This window comes from Yamadazyma tenuis, chromosome 5, assembly GCF_029203305.1.
Source record: "Yamadazyma tenuis chromosome 5, complete sequence".
NCBI classification, from domain to species: Eukaryota; Fungi; Ascomycota; class Pichiomycetes; order Serinales; family Debaryomycetaceae; genus Yamadazyma; species Yamadazyma tenuis.
Window position 1 is genome coordinate 430,032 of NC_089465.1, and position 12,505 is coordinate 442,536.

Genomic DNA, 12,505 nt, shown 5'->3' on the forward strand with positions numbered 1-12,505 from the left:
CTTATCGCCAACTTTAAAATTTTATTTACGCCAATGTCTTCGTACGACCAGTCCAACGAGTTTTCTCATCAGTTTAAGCACTCGGACTACGAACGCCGGAACTCGGTGGTTTATGGTTCTCTTGGTAAAGGTGGACTTTTCATCCCTAAAGACTTTGTAACCCCCCGTGCCATTGACTCATTTGTGGATGAGAACTCGGTGGAATCAGATGAACAAAGCCCATTGATTGTGGCAGGGCCCAACCACAGACGGAAATCCACCATCGAAAGAGACATTCTTAGAAAGGAGCGTGAGGTGCTCAAGGACAACAATATATTTGTATCTTCTGACACTGCTGCTGAAGATGAGGATGAGGAACACATTAGAAGAACGTTTGAAGAGGCGGTGGTGGCCAATAAAATCCCCGTCACCACCGTGTCGTTGGAATTGAGGCATTTGCTCAAGTCGTCCATTCCTTTGGTGTTGACGTTTCTCTTGCAGAATTCCTTGAGTACGGTGTCGGTGTTGTCGGTAGGCCATTTAGGGGCTACCGAGTTGGCGGCAGTGTCAATGGGTTCTATGACCGCCAATATCACCGGGTACGCCGCCATACAGGGTGTAGCCACGGCGTTGGACACGTTGTGCCCCCAGGCGTTTGGTGCTAAGAAGTATCATCTCGTGGGGGCCTACTTCCAAAAATGTACCGCTCTTATCTTCACGTTCATGTTACCAATTTTAGTGGTGTGGCTCTTTTTCGGCTACCAGTTGATCTGTTTGATGGTTCCCGACAAGGAGACCGCCAAGTTGTCGGCGGTTTACCTTCAGTATATAACTCCCGGTATTCCTGGGTATATTTTGTTTGAGTGTGGGAAGCGGTTCTTACAGGCCCAGGGAGTATACCACATATCCACATATGTGTTGTTCATTGCCGCCCCTTCTAATGCCATCATGAACTTCTACTTTGTTAGTAAACTTGGTTACTATGGGGCTCCTTTGGCCGTGGCCATAAACTACTGGATCATGGCCTTAGGTTTACTTGTAGGAACTGTTTACTTTGTCAAACCCGAACAGACGGCTTCAGGATTGCACCCATTAAAGTGCTGGAATGGGCTTAACGTTAAGGAAGCGTTTGGTGCCTGGGACAAGTTGATATATCTTGCAATTCCAGGGTTGATCATGTTAGAAGCAGAGTTTTTAGCATTTGAGATCTTGACATTAATAGCTTCGTACTTGGGGACCGTGGCGTTGGCAGCCCAGTCGGTGGGATCTACGATGGCGTCCTTGACGTATCAGATCCCCTTTGCTATCGGAATTGCGGCGTCCACCAGAATCGCCAATTACTTGGGAGCAGGTTTGGCCGAATCCGCTAAGAAATCGACCCAGGTGGCCTTGAGCTTCGGATTGGTCATTTCGGCCTTTAACTTCATTGTGTTGTTCACTTTTGACCGTCAAATTGCCAATATGTTTACCAGTGACGAGAGGGTCATCAAGGCCATTGAAGGAGTGATGTGGTTGATTGCATTGATGCAAGTGAGTGATGCTGTTAACGCAAATTCCGCTGGATGCTTGAGAGGACAAGGACAGACCAAAATTGGTGGAATCGTCAACTTGGTGTCCTACTATATTGTGGGCTTGCCCTTATCAATTTACCTCACGTTCTACTCCCCTTGGAAAGGTACCTTAGATGGTCTTTGGATTGGGTCCACTGTGGCATTGACTCTCATTGGAGTGATCCAGAGTTACTACGCGTTGTTTGCAGACTTCAACAAGTTGTGTGAAGATGCCAGAAACAGAACCGGCGGTGATTCAACCGTTTAAAAGGGCTTAAATTCATCTCATATACATGGTATTTCTAATTAAAATGCATTCATCATTACAGCCTCCTCCACTTGCTGAGGAGCTCTTGGAGTTCCTGCCAACAACTCTCTTCTTATTTCAGGACCGATTCCCTGGTGGAATCTCTGTCTCACCGTCTCAAGTAGGAAATCTCTCTGATCGTCTGTTATATCGTTTTTGTATCTTTGCGCGAACGCCAAAAATGCCTTGTGCCAAACCACCGGCAAAGAAGGTAAGTTAGACTTTGTGCCTTCATTGGCTTCGGTATCAATCATCATATCCACTTGTTGCTGTTCGACTTTTCTAAATCTCATGAAGTAGAACACCAAGTCATCCAATGTCTGGTATGGTAAGGCGTACTTCTTTTCCACCAACACTCTGATGAAAACAGTGGAGGCCGGACTGAAATCTCTTTGTGCCAACTGTGATAACGCCACAGACGAATGTAATACGGGAACAGATACCTTGGCCAATACAGAAGCTGCAATAGTAGCTTCTCTTACTGAGCAGTGACCGTCAACTAATGGGAATAAAAACCCTTTGAAAAAGGCTCCGGGTTTATATAACGATTTCTTAATGGCTCTGTAGATGTGATAATTCACTGAATGGTCTTCCGAGTCTTCGATACCGACCCTGAATCTTTCGAGCAAAATACTTTCGATGAATTTTTGGGCTTCGTTGGCTTGTAAATTAGAAACAAACAATTTGGTGGCTTCGTATACTGCATGAGGAGTCCAAGATTCGGGGTTGGTGACGTATAACACATCTTGCCAGTTCTTTAAACTTGGTAACACCTTGAACAACTTGGGCAATTTTCCATGACGGTAGTTAGCTAAAATCTGGCCAATTTTTTCGTATGCTGCAATGACTTTTGGAGGTAATTTGACCCCATCAACAGGTCTTCCTCCAGTACTTCTCATGATTTCCTTTTCTTGGATTTTTGCCATGATCTTGTCGGCCAAGTTTATCAGTCCACCAATCCCATTACCTGTCAGGAAATACTTCTCAAACATCTCGGCGTCCTGTTCATTGACTTCAATTTCCTCTTCGTCGTAGAACTCTTCTTCGAAATCAGAATATTCTGCTTCCTCATCGCTTTCTTCAAACTGTTCCTCCTCTTGTTCCTGAGCTCTGAAGGCCTCTAAGAAAGAAGCTTTGGATGTCTTGTTGCCTTCGTCTTCTTCCTCGATTTCTTCTTGTTGTTCTTTGGCCAACTTCAAAATTCTTCTCGATGTGCTTGCATCCAAGAACTCTTCACCATTCTCCCCCATAGTATTACTAGTTTTTCTGGACTTCTGATGAGTCTTCAATCCTCCATTGAGGCTGGTGATATCTCTATGCAAAGGATTGTGCCGTGGCTTCTCCTTGGTATCGTTAACCGTAATCTTTCCCATATCTATTATATACAAATGCTTAGTAGGTGATTAAAATTTTTTTTAAGATGAGCAGCTCTTCGCGAATTTTGACTTGACTGCAAAATCTTGACTAGGCCTTATCGTAGGCTATGTGCACAAGAAGTGAAGAATAGATGAGCTCCTCGCCGAGGGCATCATTGAGGGGAAGATACCTGTATCCACCCTTCAAGTTTTCCAAACGACATACAAATACCCCTAGTAACAAGTCATTGTCTTTCGATACCATAGTTCTAAGCGAAAGCTTCAAGAACAAAAGCTGATTTGCAACCATAGTACCTGAAAAACTTTCATTCCACGTGGGATTGAACCCATTTTCTGCCACAATTGATGTTTGATTTACAGCTGAACCGTTGTCGTAATGTATGTCACGCGCACCGATGACATCCAATTTCACAAATGGGTTTATGCCAACCGTATCTTTGTTCTTGGGTTTGGGGAGTTGGTGCGCACTAATAATAGTGATATTGAACTTGATCCGTTTTTCCTCTAAATGCAATATGTTCCTCATTGTATGCTTGACCAATGGCTTTCTAAAGTCCTTAGGTTTGAGGAAATATCCCACCTTATCTTTTCCATCGAAGAGAGCCTCGTTTATCTGCTGTCCTAAATCGTAGGTCTGCCAGTTCGTCGCAGCCATTTGGACTCCATGGGTCCAGTAGCTGATGGGAATAAAATTCAGAGACCTAAGTCTCATACTTGACGGATATACTCTCATGAAGAACTTTCTGTTGTGTTTATCCACCGACTTTTGCTTTGTTTCGTCCTTCAACATCAAATCGATGGTCTTCTCGCTGAGGGAAAAACAATGGTTGAACGTCTTCGATTCGGGTAACGAGAAGTTCCTGAACTTTTGTCCTTGAACGTAAACAGCTAAGTCACTCAAATCATCGATCACTTGCTTTTTCTTTCTCTTCTTTCCGGAAGAAAGGTTGCTGGTGGAACTTGTAGTACTCCCATTGTCTTCGCTGAAAGATGTGCTGGCTGTTGACGATGTCAAGCTTCCTGTTTCTGTTAGGACCAAGTGGTGTGGAGTGGTTTTCTTGATCTTGAGGATGATTTTAAACTTTAAGTCGTTCGGTGAAGGAAGGAGAGCTACACCTTTGAGTGGTTGGATAACAAGAAGTTCACCTAGAATTTCTAATAGCAAGTTTCTTGTTTGTAGTTGTGCTTCGGGAGAGCAATTGATTTCCAAGCTAAGAATCAAAGGGAACAGACTTGCCACAAATGCATACCGTTTTATGGTAGTGAGAACATTCCTCAATGAGATCGATGTAGTGAAAGACCTGCCGTGGCATACCACAGGTTCGACATCTGTTACCATGTTATCTCCATCCCAAATGTCGATTTCTACACATCGGCATCCTTTTTGTAAAGTTTTCACATACCCCTCTGAAGAAGAATCATCAGCCACTTGTCTGCCTGTCAAATAAGTATTATGAGAAGAAGAAATGTAATACTCATTTAAGGGCTGGTTGTAGTAATCGTCATCATGGCTACCTTCAATGATTGGCTTTGAGTACTTAGATAGCAAGAACTGGTTAAGGCTTTCTGTTGTCCACTGATTCGTATCATTACAGAACTTGTAGAATAGCTTGTCATTGGTTTCGTCATCAAAATTCTCACCTTGGACTTTGGAAATGAATTTCTTGAACAGTCGAAAGTCCATCTCTTTCAGCGCACCGGAAGCACCACAGATCTGGTCCCAAATATGGTCTATATCATCACGTCTCTTGAGAAGAGCAATGAACTCCTTGAATTCTTCAAAATTGATCACCCTGACATCGTTCACCACCGTTTTGAAATCGAGACTATCGAATATGGTTCTTAGGTGATTTCGACTGATGTTGATGTTCAACCTAGCAATGTACTTCACTATATCATCAAATGATAAGTATTCTTTCTGGGGCTTTGAAGGAGAACTAGTAGAGTTCATCATTACCAATTCCTTCTGCTCCTCATCCATGTTATCGAGGTCGATATAGAACTTGTCCAGTAGCTGCGCTCTTAGCTTCTTCAAGTTATTGATGGTGCTAAAGAACCGTTTGGCATCAACTTCGGTATCAGCTATCAAGTGCAACGTCTTCATCTTCTTCTTGGTGGCATTGAAATAGGATATGGTGATCCACTGGTTTTCAAATTCCTGAGAAATGTTGAGTTCGTCTCGAAAGTGTCTGGCTTCCTGCTGGTATAAGACTTTTTTTACATCATCAATAGTGAACTTCTGAAGTTTCTTGCTTGCAATTGTTGTGGTTGTAAAAAGCTTCTGGATGTTAAGTACCGGGAGTATTGATGGGTTTATGCTCTTGTTTGCAACATTCCATATGAACATCCAAGTCTGAGGATCAATGTGAAAATATATTCTTTTCTTTGACTTCAGCGACACCTTGAGCAAGCTCATTCCGTCCTCAAAGAAAATGCTGGGGATCTTCACATGTGCATCTTTATTCTTGAGTGGTGAAAACTCCACATCATCAATGCTGTTGCTATCATTACTTTTGACTGAAAAGAGCCTAGGAGAAGAAAGTCTTCTCTTTGACATTTCACCTTCGTACTCCAATGAATCCTGTGAGTCATTCTTGCTTGTGCTGAGAATCTTCCTCAAGATTCCTCCCAGACCTTTAACCTGCTCAATTGAAGAATCAGACCTTTTGTGATCGGATATCCGCAAATTGATGATCGAGGAAGTCACACTCATAATCAGGGTGCTTCTACTCCTATCTCTCGCGGGAAAGCTCTCATTGGATTCCAATTGATCCTTAGGTACCAGAAGTGGACTTGTTCGGCCTTCTCTGTCGATGAAATATCGATCAAGAGAACTTCTTCTGTCTGTACTCATTCAGATAAGGACAAAATCATTTTTCGCATCTCAACATCTCATCCCTATAATTGGTGTGTCGTACAATTGTCTATAAACTACAAACGCATTTTCTTCAAGATTATAACTCTACTTCATCATCAAGTCTAACATCCATCGATCCTTCTTTTAACAAGTATCTTTTGATATCGTTGACTTTATATTCTTCTCTGTGAAACAATCCTGCTCCCAATGCGGCATCTATGCCACACTCCATGTCAAATACTTCCTTAAAATGTTCGGGTTTTCCTGCTCCTGAACTGGCGATTACTGGAATCGAAACCCGAGACTTTACTTGCTGTAAAAGCTCGAGATTATATCCCTTGTTCAGCCCATCGTGGTCAATAGAGTTAAGCAAAATCTCTCCTGCTCCGAGATCTTCGCAAGCAAGACATAATTCCAAAGCTCCCAACTCGTGAGTCTTTCTTCCACCTTGAGATGTCACTTGATAGTAGCAATACTTCTCACCATTGGGGCCATACTTTGAAGGTTCCTCGATCAAAATCGTCTCCATGCTGGTGTCTTTAGGTGAGGCCACATACTTCCTCTTTGGATCTACTGAGATCACCACTGCCTGGTTTCCAAAAGTTTGACTAATGGTTTCGATTGAGGTGTTTCCCGACTTTCGCTTGTCATTCTTGTAATAGTTCTCAGCTATTGTCACGGCATCCGACCCGATACTAACTTTATCCGCCCCAGATCTAAAATATAAATGAGCCACTTCGACAGCAGGAACCGTTCTTCCAGTTTCTGGATCAACCATGTCCTTTATACCTCCTCCAACTGTCAAAGGTACAAAAATGTTTTCCGCTGCTCTTCTCAAAACCTCCAACATCGGTAAGTCCTTCAAAGGAGATTCACGGAAAGAGGTGATGTTCAAAAATGTAACTTCGTCAGCACCTTGATTGTAGTACCTCGTTGCCAACTCTACTGGCTTTCCCAAGTTCCTCACCTCATTTGAACCCGAAGAACTGGTGTCTCTCACGTTGTACTGGTCTCCTTTTGTAACTACCAAATCACCTTGATCATTGGCTCTGACGTCTAAGCATGCAATGATTCTTCTTGTCAATCCACTTAAGGACTTTTCTACTTCTACATCCAGCTGGAAATCTTTAGAGTGGACTTTTTGGAATCTTTCTGACTCTAAAAATGACTTAAGTACCTTAACCCCAGCAATACCTGACTTTTCTGGGTGGAATTGAGTTGCAAAAAAGTTCTTGTAGGACAAAGCAGCTATGAACTTTTCAGATCCATAAGTGGTGAAGGCAAAACTCCATCCTTCTTTTTCCTTCTGTTCTATCAACTTTGCATTTTTTTCATCTCTAATGATACCGGCGTAAGAATGGACAAAGTAGTACTTGTTTCTAGTATTAATTCCAAAGAAAGACTCATCTTCTGGAATCTTCTTGCCATCAACAACAATAGAGTCAATGCTATTCCAACCAATCAGGGGGACGGATTTCCGTAAGTTCTTCTCTATAAAAATAGGATCTTGGGAGTTGAATTTCTTTAGACTGAGATTGATATATCCCAAACCTTTATATTTTGGATCCGTGCTTTCTTCGCTGTCTTCAAAAAATGTTTGCAACCCGACACATACACCCATCAATGATCCTCCTTCCTCAATAAACTTGGTAATTGGTCCGTGGAGGTTTCTATCGTGAAGCTGCTTCACAAAGTGAGCAAAGTTTCCCACTCCAGGAAAGATCAACTTCTGTATTTGGGACTGGTATTGCGCAAACTCTTCAGCGTTGCCAATAAGTTTGACCTCATAATCTCCACATTTCTTGATAGCATTAATAAGGGACTGGAGGTTACCACTCTCAAGGTCTATCACAAATACTTTCATGACTGGTAATGTTAATTCGAGAAATAATTTTTCAAGTGTGAGTCAAACTTAGCTGCGAAAAAGAGCCTGATAGTCGTTAATCGTGTATTATTTAAAGAGTTTAATTAAACGTTTTCTCTGCTTGAATTTGAAAGAAAAAGTGAACATCTTTGTTCCTCTCTCCTATTGGATGTTGGGAGGCACGACAATATTTGTCTGTTTCACCAACCATTTCGGCAATATGAAGGCCAATGTCCTTAACTAAAAAGTCCGACATTTCACTGGTAGTGTTCAAGAGAGCTGTTGCCATACGAACATTGCCTTCCCCAAATACTTCTAGAATAATTTTAAGCAAAACTTCAGCAAAGTCAGGAATCATATCGTAGTATTTGGACAAATTCAAACCAGTAGCATTGGTGAACTTAGGGAACCCTACGGTGGTGGTATCTGGACTAATGGTATCGGTTCCCAGTAAGATGATAGGAACTTCCAAGGTTCCCCCTATCTTTAACACTCTATGAAGCTCCGATATGATTGTTCTGTAGTTGGAGTTAGTCAACTGGAACAAAAGATCCCTGCTTTGGACCACATCAAAGGTGGCGTTAGGTATGGTCGCCAAAGACTCACAGTTGAAGTTGAAGTTTTTAGGCTTGTGTTGGCTAGATGATATCAACGATTCTGAAACACTCGAGTTATCATGATTAGCTCTTTGAATCGATACAAACTGTTCGTCGGAAGTGGATCTGAACTTTTGATAGTTTTTGAACTTAATGTCCTTGAAATAACTAGCATATAACATGGCATCCAGCTTTTCAAATGATGTTTTGACTGTATTCTTTTCTTGCTGTCTGTATCTCTCAGGGTCGGAAATGAGTTCTTGATCTTCATTGAACACTGCCATCTCCACCACCGTCAAGAATGGAATCGTCACACACATATACCAGGAGTATTGAGCACTGAAATAGGAGTTGTAAACCAACACCTTGGGAAGATTTCGTCTACTTGGAGGTTGTGAGAGACCCTTGTGGTACTGTCTAAACAACCTCTCAACAACTCTGGAGTCTAACAAAGAGTTATTACCGAGTTTGGTGATAATATTTATATGGTACTTCTCGAGGAGAATGAACTCGTACGATACCTTGGTGATGAGCTGTAACAAAAGCGACGTTGCGGTGGTGGTGTTAGACATCACATCTCCGGTTTCTTCTTTTCTAAAAGTTAGTAAAGCCTTGATAATCCTCGTGAACATGATTTTGAACGACTGGTGCATGGCCAGCGTCTCATCAAGCTGATTGGTGGGAGTGGAGGTAAACTTCTGAGGAAGGTTCAATAGAAATCTCAAATAGTTTGTGAAGTTCAATTGAACAAGTTCCTCGCAAGAAAAGAGCTCTGCTCCTTTACCGTCTTTGCCAGACTGAGACCTGATTAATATCCGCAAAAAAGATCTCATCTTGATCAACAGATATGCCAAGGGAGCCTCGAAGTCTCTCATGTCATGAGGTTTCCAATCATCGTCAATCGATTTGTTGGAGTACTCGCTGTGACGAAGAATAAATTTGGAAATACCATTATGCCGTATATTGGCAAAATTGATAGGGTCATTGTTGTGCTGAGCATTAAGAATGTCAAGGAAATTACTGAACCGAAACACCTGAAATGAAGGTGAGTACAAATTTTCTTGCATCTTTCCTGGGGATTCAAGGAATCTTAAATCCTTGATAGTACTGAACTCCGGGAAATCGTCCACTTGAGCCATGGAATAGCTTGGTTTGAAGATCCGGGAGCTTGCATCGGACTCACCAGCAGAATCATAAACGATGTTTATAGGTGGGGAAGGCGTTTGTGGTTGGTTTGATGATGTCGAATGCTGGCTGGGAGGTGTAGAAGGTTGCGCTGGAGATAATGAAGAACTGATGTTACCTGGTTGTTTCAAGGACTTATCTTTGAACATGCTGCTGCTGCTTGCCGTGTGAGATGAAGAAAGCGAGCTGTTCCGGCGATATCTATTGGGTCTTGGAACCGATGAAGTGGTAGACGTAGAGCTTCTTCTGATGTCTAAGTGAGGAAGAAATGGAGATATTCCACCTTCACTTGGTTCGGTTGGTCTGGTGTGCTTCTTGGGCGTTTGCACACCGCTCTTAAGCTCGTTGTTCAGCTCCGAATTCACGCCTGTGATGTACTTGGTGGCGATATTGGAGGATAGCGACAGAGAAGACTCAGACCTTTTCAATTTTTCAAGATTATTCGATAGTTCTGTTGGGTTAACCGGCTGGGAGATCGTGGGCACCGTAGGATCTGGCGATTTGGGGTCGGTGGGTTCTTCGTAGATGCTTGGGGTTCCAACAGAAACGTTTGTGGAACTTGTAGGAGATGAAGGCACTTTCGAGTTGGTTCCCGATCCGCCCTGTTTAGACTTATCATGTGGTTTTTTGGACCTTTTCTTGTGTTTGTGATGCTTGTCACTTTTGTCTATGCCACTGTTCTTTAACTTCTGTTGCGTTTGGAACAGCACCGACGGCACGATATAGAAACTCATGCTGATGCTTATGAAAAGGGGAAAATTGTTAATCTGTAGCAAAATTTTTGGAGCCTGCGAAACGAATGAGACACCGTAAATCTGCGATTAGATAAGCCGCACATCCTTCAATTTGTTCATTTATTCATCAACTATAAACCTACACCTATTTTTATTTGGAACCCTCAATAGTAGCAGGGGGAGCCTGAGGTTCAATACCCTTGATAGCCACATTCACAACGTTTTCAGCAGGTACAGGGTCAGCTTCCACTTTGGGAATCACAATCGATACTTGACCGTCCTTGACATCAGCTTCGATCTCTTCAAATTTGACAGGTTTATCGAACCTGATGCTGCTCTGATAGCTGCTGGAATAGTAGCTTTGTGGACCTTCTTCACCCTCTTTGGACTCGGACTTCTGAGAAATCGAAATCTTCAATTCATTTTCCTTCTTTAAGAAGTCCACTTTCAATTCCTTCTCGTTGATCTTGTCATCCTTAAATCCAATGAGATACTTATCGGGTTCCTCCTTCAACTTGACATCGTTTTCCACATTGAAGAAATTCTCTCTGAACACCAAAGGCTCATTGATGAAGCTATCAAACTCTCTTCTTGGAATCAAACTGCTTCCACTTATACCTGGAAGGGCACTTCTGCTTCTGGAGAAGAATGGAACATTGTAAAAATCGTTAAAAAATCTGTCGTGTAATCCAAACATGTTTAATATCTTAGTGTCTTTAAATCTCTTGTTATCTGAGGACTAACTCATGGGCTTCTCCTACTCTTTAAATACTTTTCCAAGTCTTGTGATCATGGCTGCAAAAATGGTTCCAGCAATTTCTGGTAGTTCTAAGTAATTCGCGCAGAAAATCACCGAATTTCTAAGATCTCCAAAGTCATCATTTGAACAACATGACCCCATAATTGCTGCCCACAAGCAATTCCTGGTCATACACCATCGTATCTACCTTAAAGACCTCAGGAAGACCCACTAGATATGTGGTACCAAATATTTCGCCTTTCTCAGTGTCATATTTGACCATAAACAACGTTTCTTCCCCGTTGTACACATAGATATAAATAATTCCATTATCACGCTTGTTAACAGCAAGTTTCACTGGGGCCGGATTAAAGTGTGCCTCTGCTTCTACTTTGTTCGATTTGAGGCCATAAATGAAGAGATTTCCGTCGTCGGTCCCGAGAATCAAGTGATCATCCACTTCTTCCATTGCTGACACCTTCAAATTGAGGTGCATGAGCTCAAAACTCTTGGTGAGTAGATTGAACTTGACCACTTCTCCACTCGTATATCCAACTATCACCAGTTTATTGTTGGTTTCGAATTCCATCTCATTTTCACCATGGACAAACTCTGACTCAATCACTTTAATTCTGGATATTTGGTCCTCCTTGTTACGCACTTTGGTATAAGTGTGTACAACCTTACCACTACTGCACTCCCATAACTTCAATTCTCCTTTTTGGGTCCCGTTGACGAAATTTCTTCCCCGGCCTATGAACTCAACATTGGCAGAATTCAAAGTATGAAACGTACGAATGCACAGCCAATCTTTCACAGACCAGAGCTTAATCTGATGATCTAGCCCCACTGTCATTAGCACTTGTTTTGAGGGAAAAACTTTGATTTCAACGATATCTAAATAATGACATTCTCTCACCGTAGTTTCTTCACCAGACACCAAATCATGAACTACAAGGTCTCCTGACTTGGTACCGATAACAATCACAGATCCAATCCTTCCAATACTGGATACACCTTTGGCCTTGATAAAACTGTGTCCCCTGGTCAACTTGTACTTATTATTGATTGTGTAAGACCTGTTACCTTTACTCTTGAACTCCACATCGCCTTCGAATTTCCCTGGTAACACAAGTATCTTGTTTAGAATCTGGTTCTCACCTGACTTTCTCACACCTACCCAGAACGAGTCTTGTCTAAGAGTTCCGCCATTGACATCGCTGATGACCTCTTCAAACGTATCTTGAATAGTTACTATATCGATCATTGAACTGAGAATTTGAAGTCGCACCAAATCTATTTTGATAGCTGGTTTTTC

At 42.2% G+C, this 12,505-nt stretch overlaps 7 protein-coding genes across 7 annotated transcripts; 1 reads left to right on the forward strand and 6 right to left on the reverse strand. All coding sequences in view use genetic code 12, as the record gives it.

Moving 5' to 3' along the window:
* Positions 1-33: 33 nt before the first annotated feature.
* Positions 34-1,797, forward strand: ERC1 (ethionine resistance protein; the record flags this gene model as incomplete). Its single annotated transcript, XM_006686292.1, has 1 exon — positions 34-1,797. One exon carries the CDS (start codon positions 34-36, stop codon positions 1,795-1,797), a length of 1,764 nt encoding a protein of 587 aa, XP_006686355.1.
* Positions 1,798-1,835: 38 nt separating this feature from the next.
* Positions 1,836-3,209, reverse strand: ENP1 (snoRNA-binding rRNA-processing protein; the record flags this gene model as incomplete). Its single annotated transcript, XM_066158174.1, has 1 exon — positions 1,836-3,209. The coding sequence occupies one exon, from the start codon at positions 3,207-3,209 to the stop codon at positions 1,836-1,838; it is 1,374 nt and encodes a 457-aa protein (XP_066014271.1).
* A 91-nt stretch (positions 3,210-3,300) lies between these two features.
* PLC1 (Phospholipase C) lies at positions 3,301-5,925 on the reverse strand (the record flags this gene model as incomplete). The annotated part of the gene is made up of 1 exon (XM_006686291.2): positions 3,301-5,925. The coding sequence occupies one exon, from the start codon at positions 5,923-5,925 to the stop codon at positions 3,301-3,303; it is 2,625 nt and encodes an 874-aa protein (XP_006686354.2).
* Positions 5,926-6,166: 241 nt separating this feature from the next.
* HIS7 (Histidine biosynthesis bifunctional protein hisB) lies at positions 6,167-7,933 on the reverse strand (the record flags this gene model as incomplete). Its single annotated transcript, XM_006686290.1, has 1 exon — positions 6,167-7,933. The coding sequence occupies one exon, from the start codon at positions 7,931-7,933 to the stop codon at positions 6,167-6,169; it is 1,767 nt and encodes a 588-aa protein (XP_006686353.1).
* Positions 7,934-8,033: 100 nt separating this feature from the next.
* Positions 8,034-10,448, reverse strand: PSN45_003874 (uncharacterized protein; the record flags this gene model as incomplete). The annotated part of the gene is made up of 1 exon (XM_006686289.2): positions 8,034-10,448. The coding sequence occupies one exon, from the start codon at positions 10,446-10,448 to the stop codon at positions 8,034-8,036; it is 2,415 nt and encodes an 804-aa protein (XP_006686352.2).
* Positions 10,449-10,599: 151 nt separating this feature from the next.
* PSN45_003875 (uncharacterized protein) lies at positions 10,600-11,145 on the reverse strand (the record flags this gene model as incomplete). The annotated part of the gene is made up of 1 exon (XM_006686288.2): positions 10,600-11,145. One exon carries the CDS (start codon positions 11,143-11,145, stop codon positions 10,600-10,602), a length of 546 nt encoding a protein of 181 aa, XP_006686351.1.
* Positions 11,146-11,326: 181 nt separating this feature from the next.
* On the reverse strand, positions 11,327-12,454 carry PSN45_003876 (uncharacterized protein; the record flags this gene model as incomplete). Its single annotated transcript, XM_006686286.2, has 1 exon — positions 11,327-12,454. The coding sequence occupies one exon, from the start codon at positions 12,452-12,454 to the stop codon at positions 11,327-11,329; it is 1,128 nt and encodes a 375-aa protein (XP_006686349.1).
* Positions 12,455-12,505: the final 51 nt, after the last annotated feature.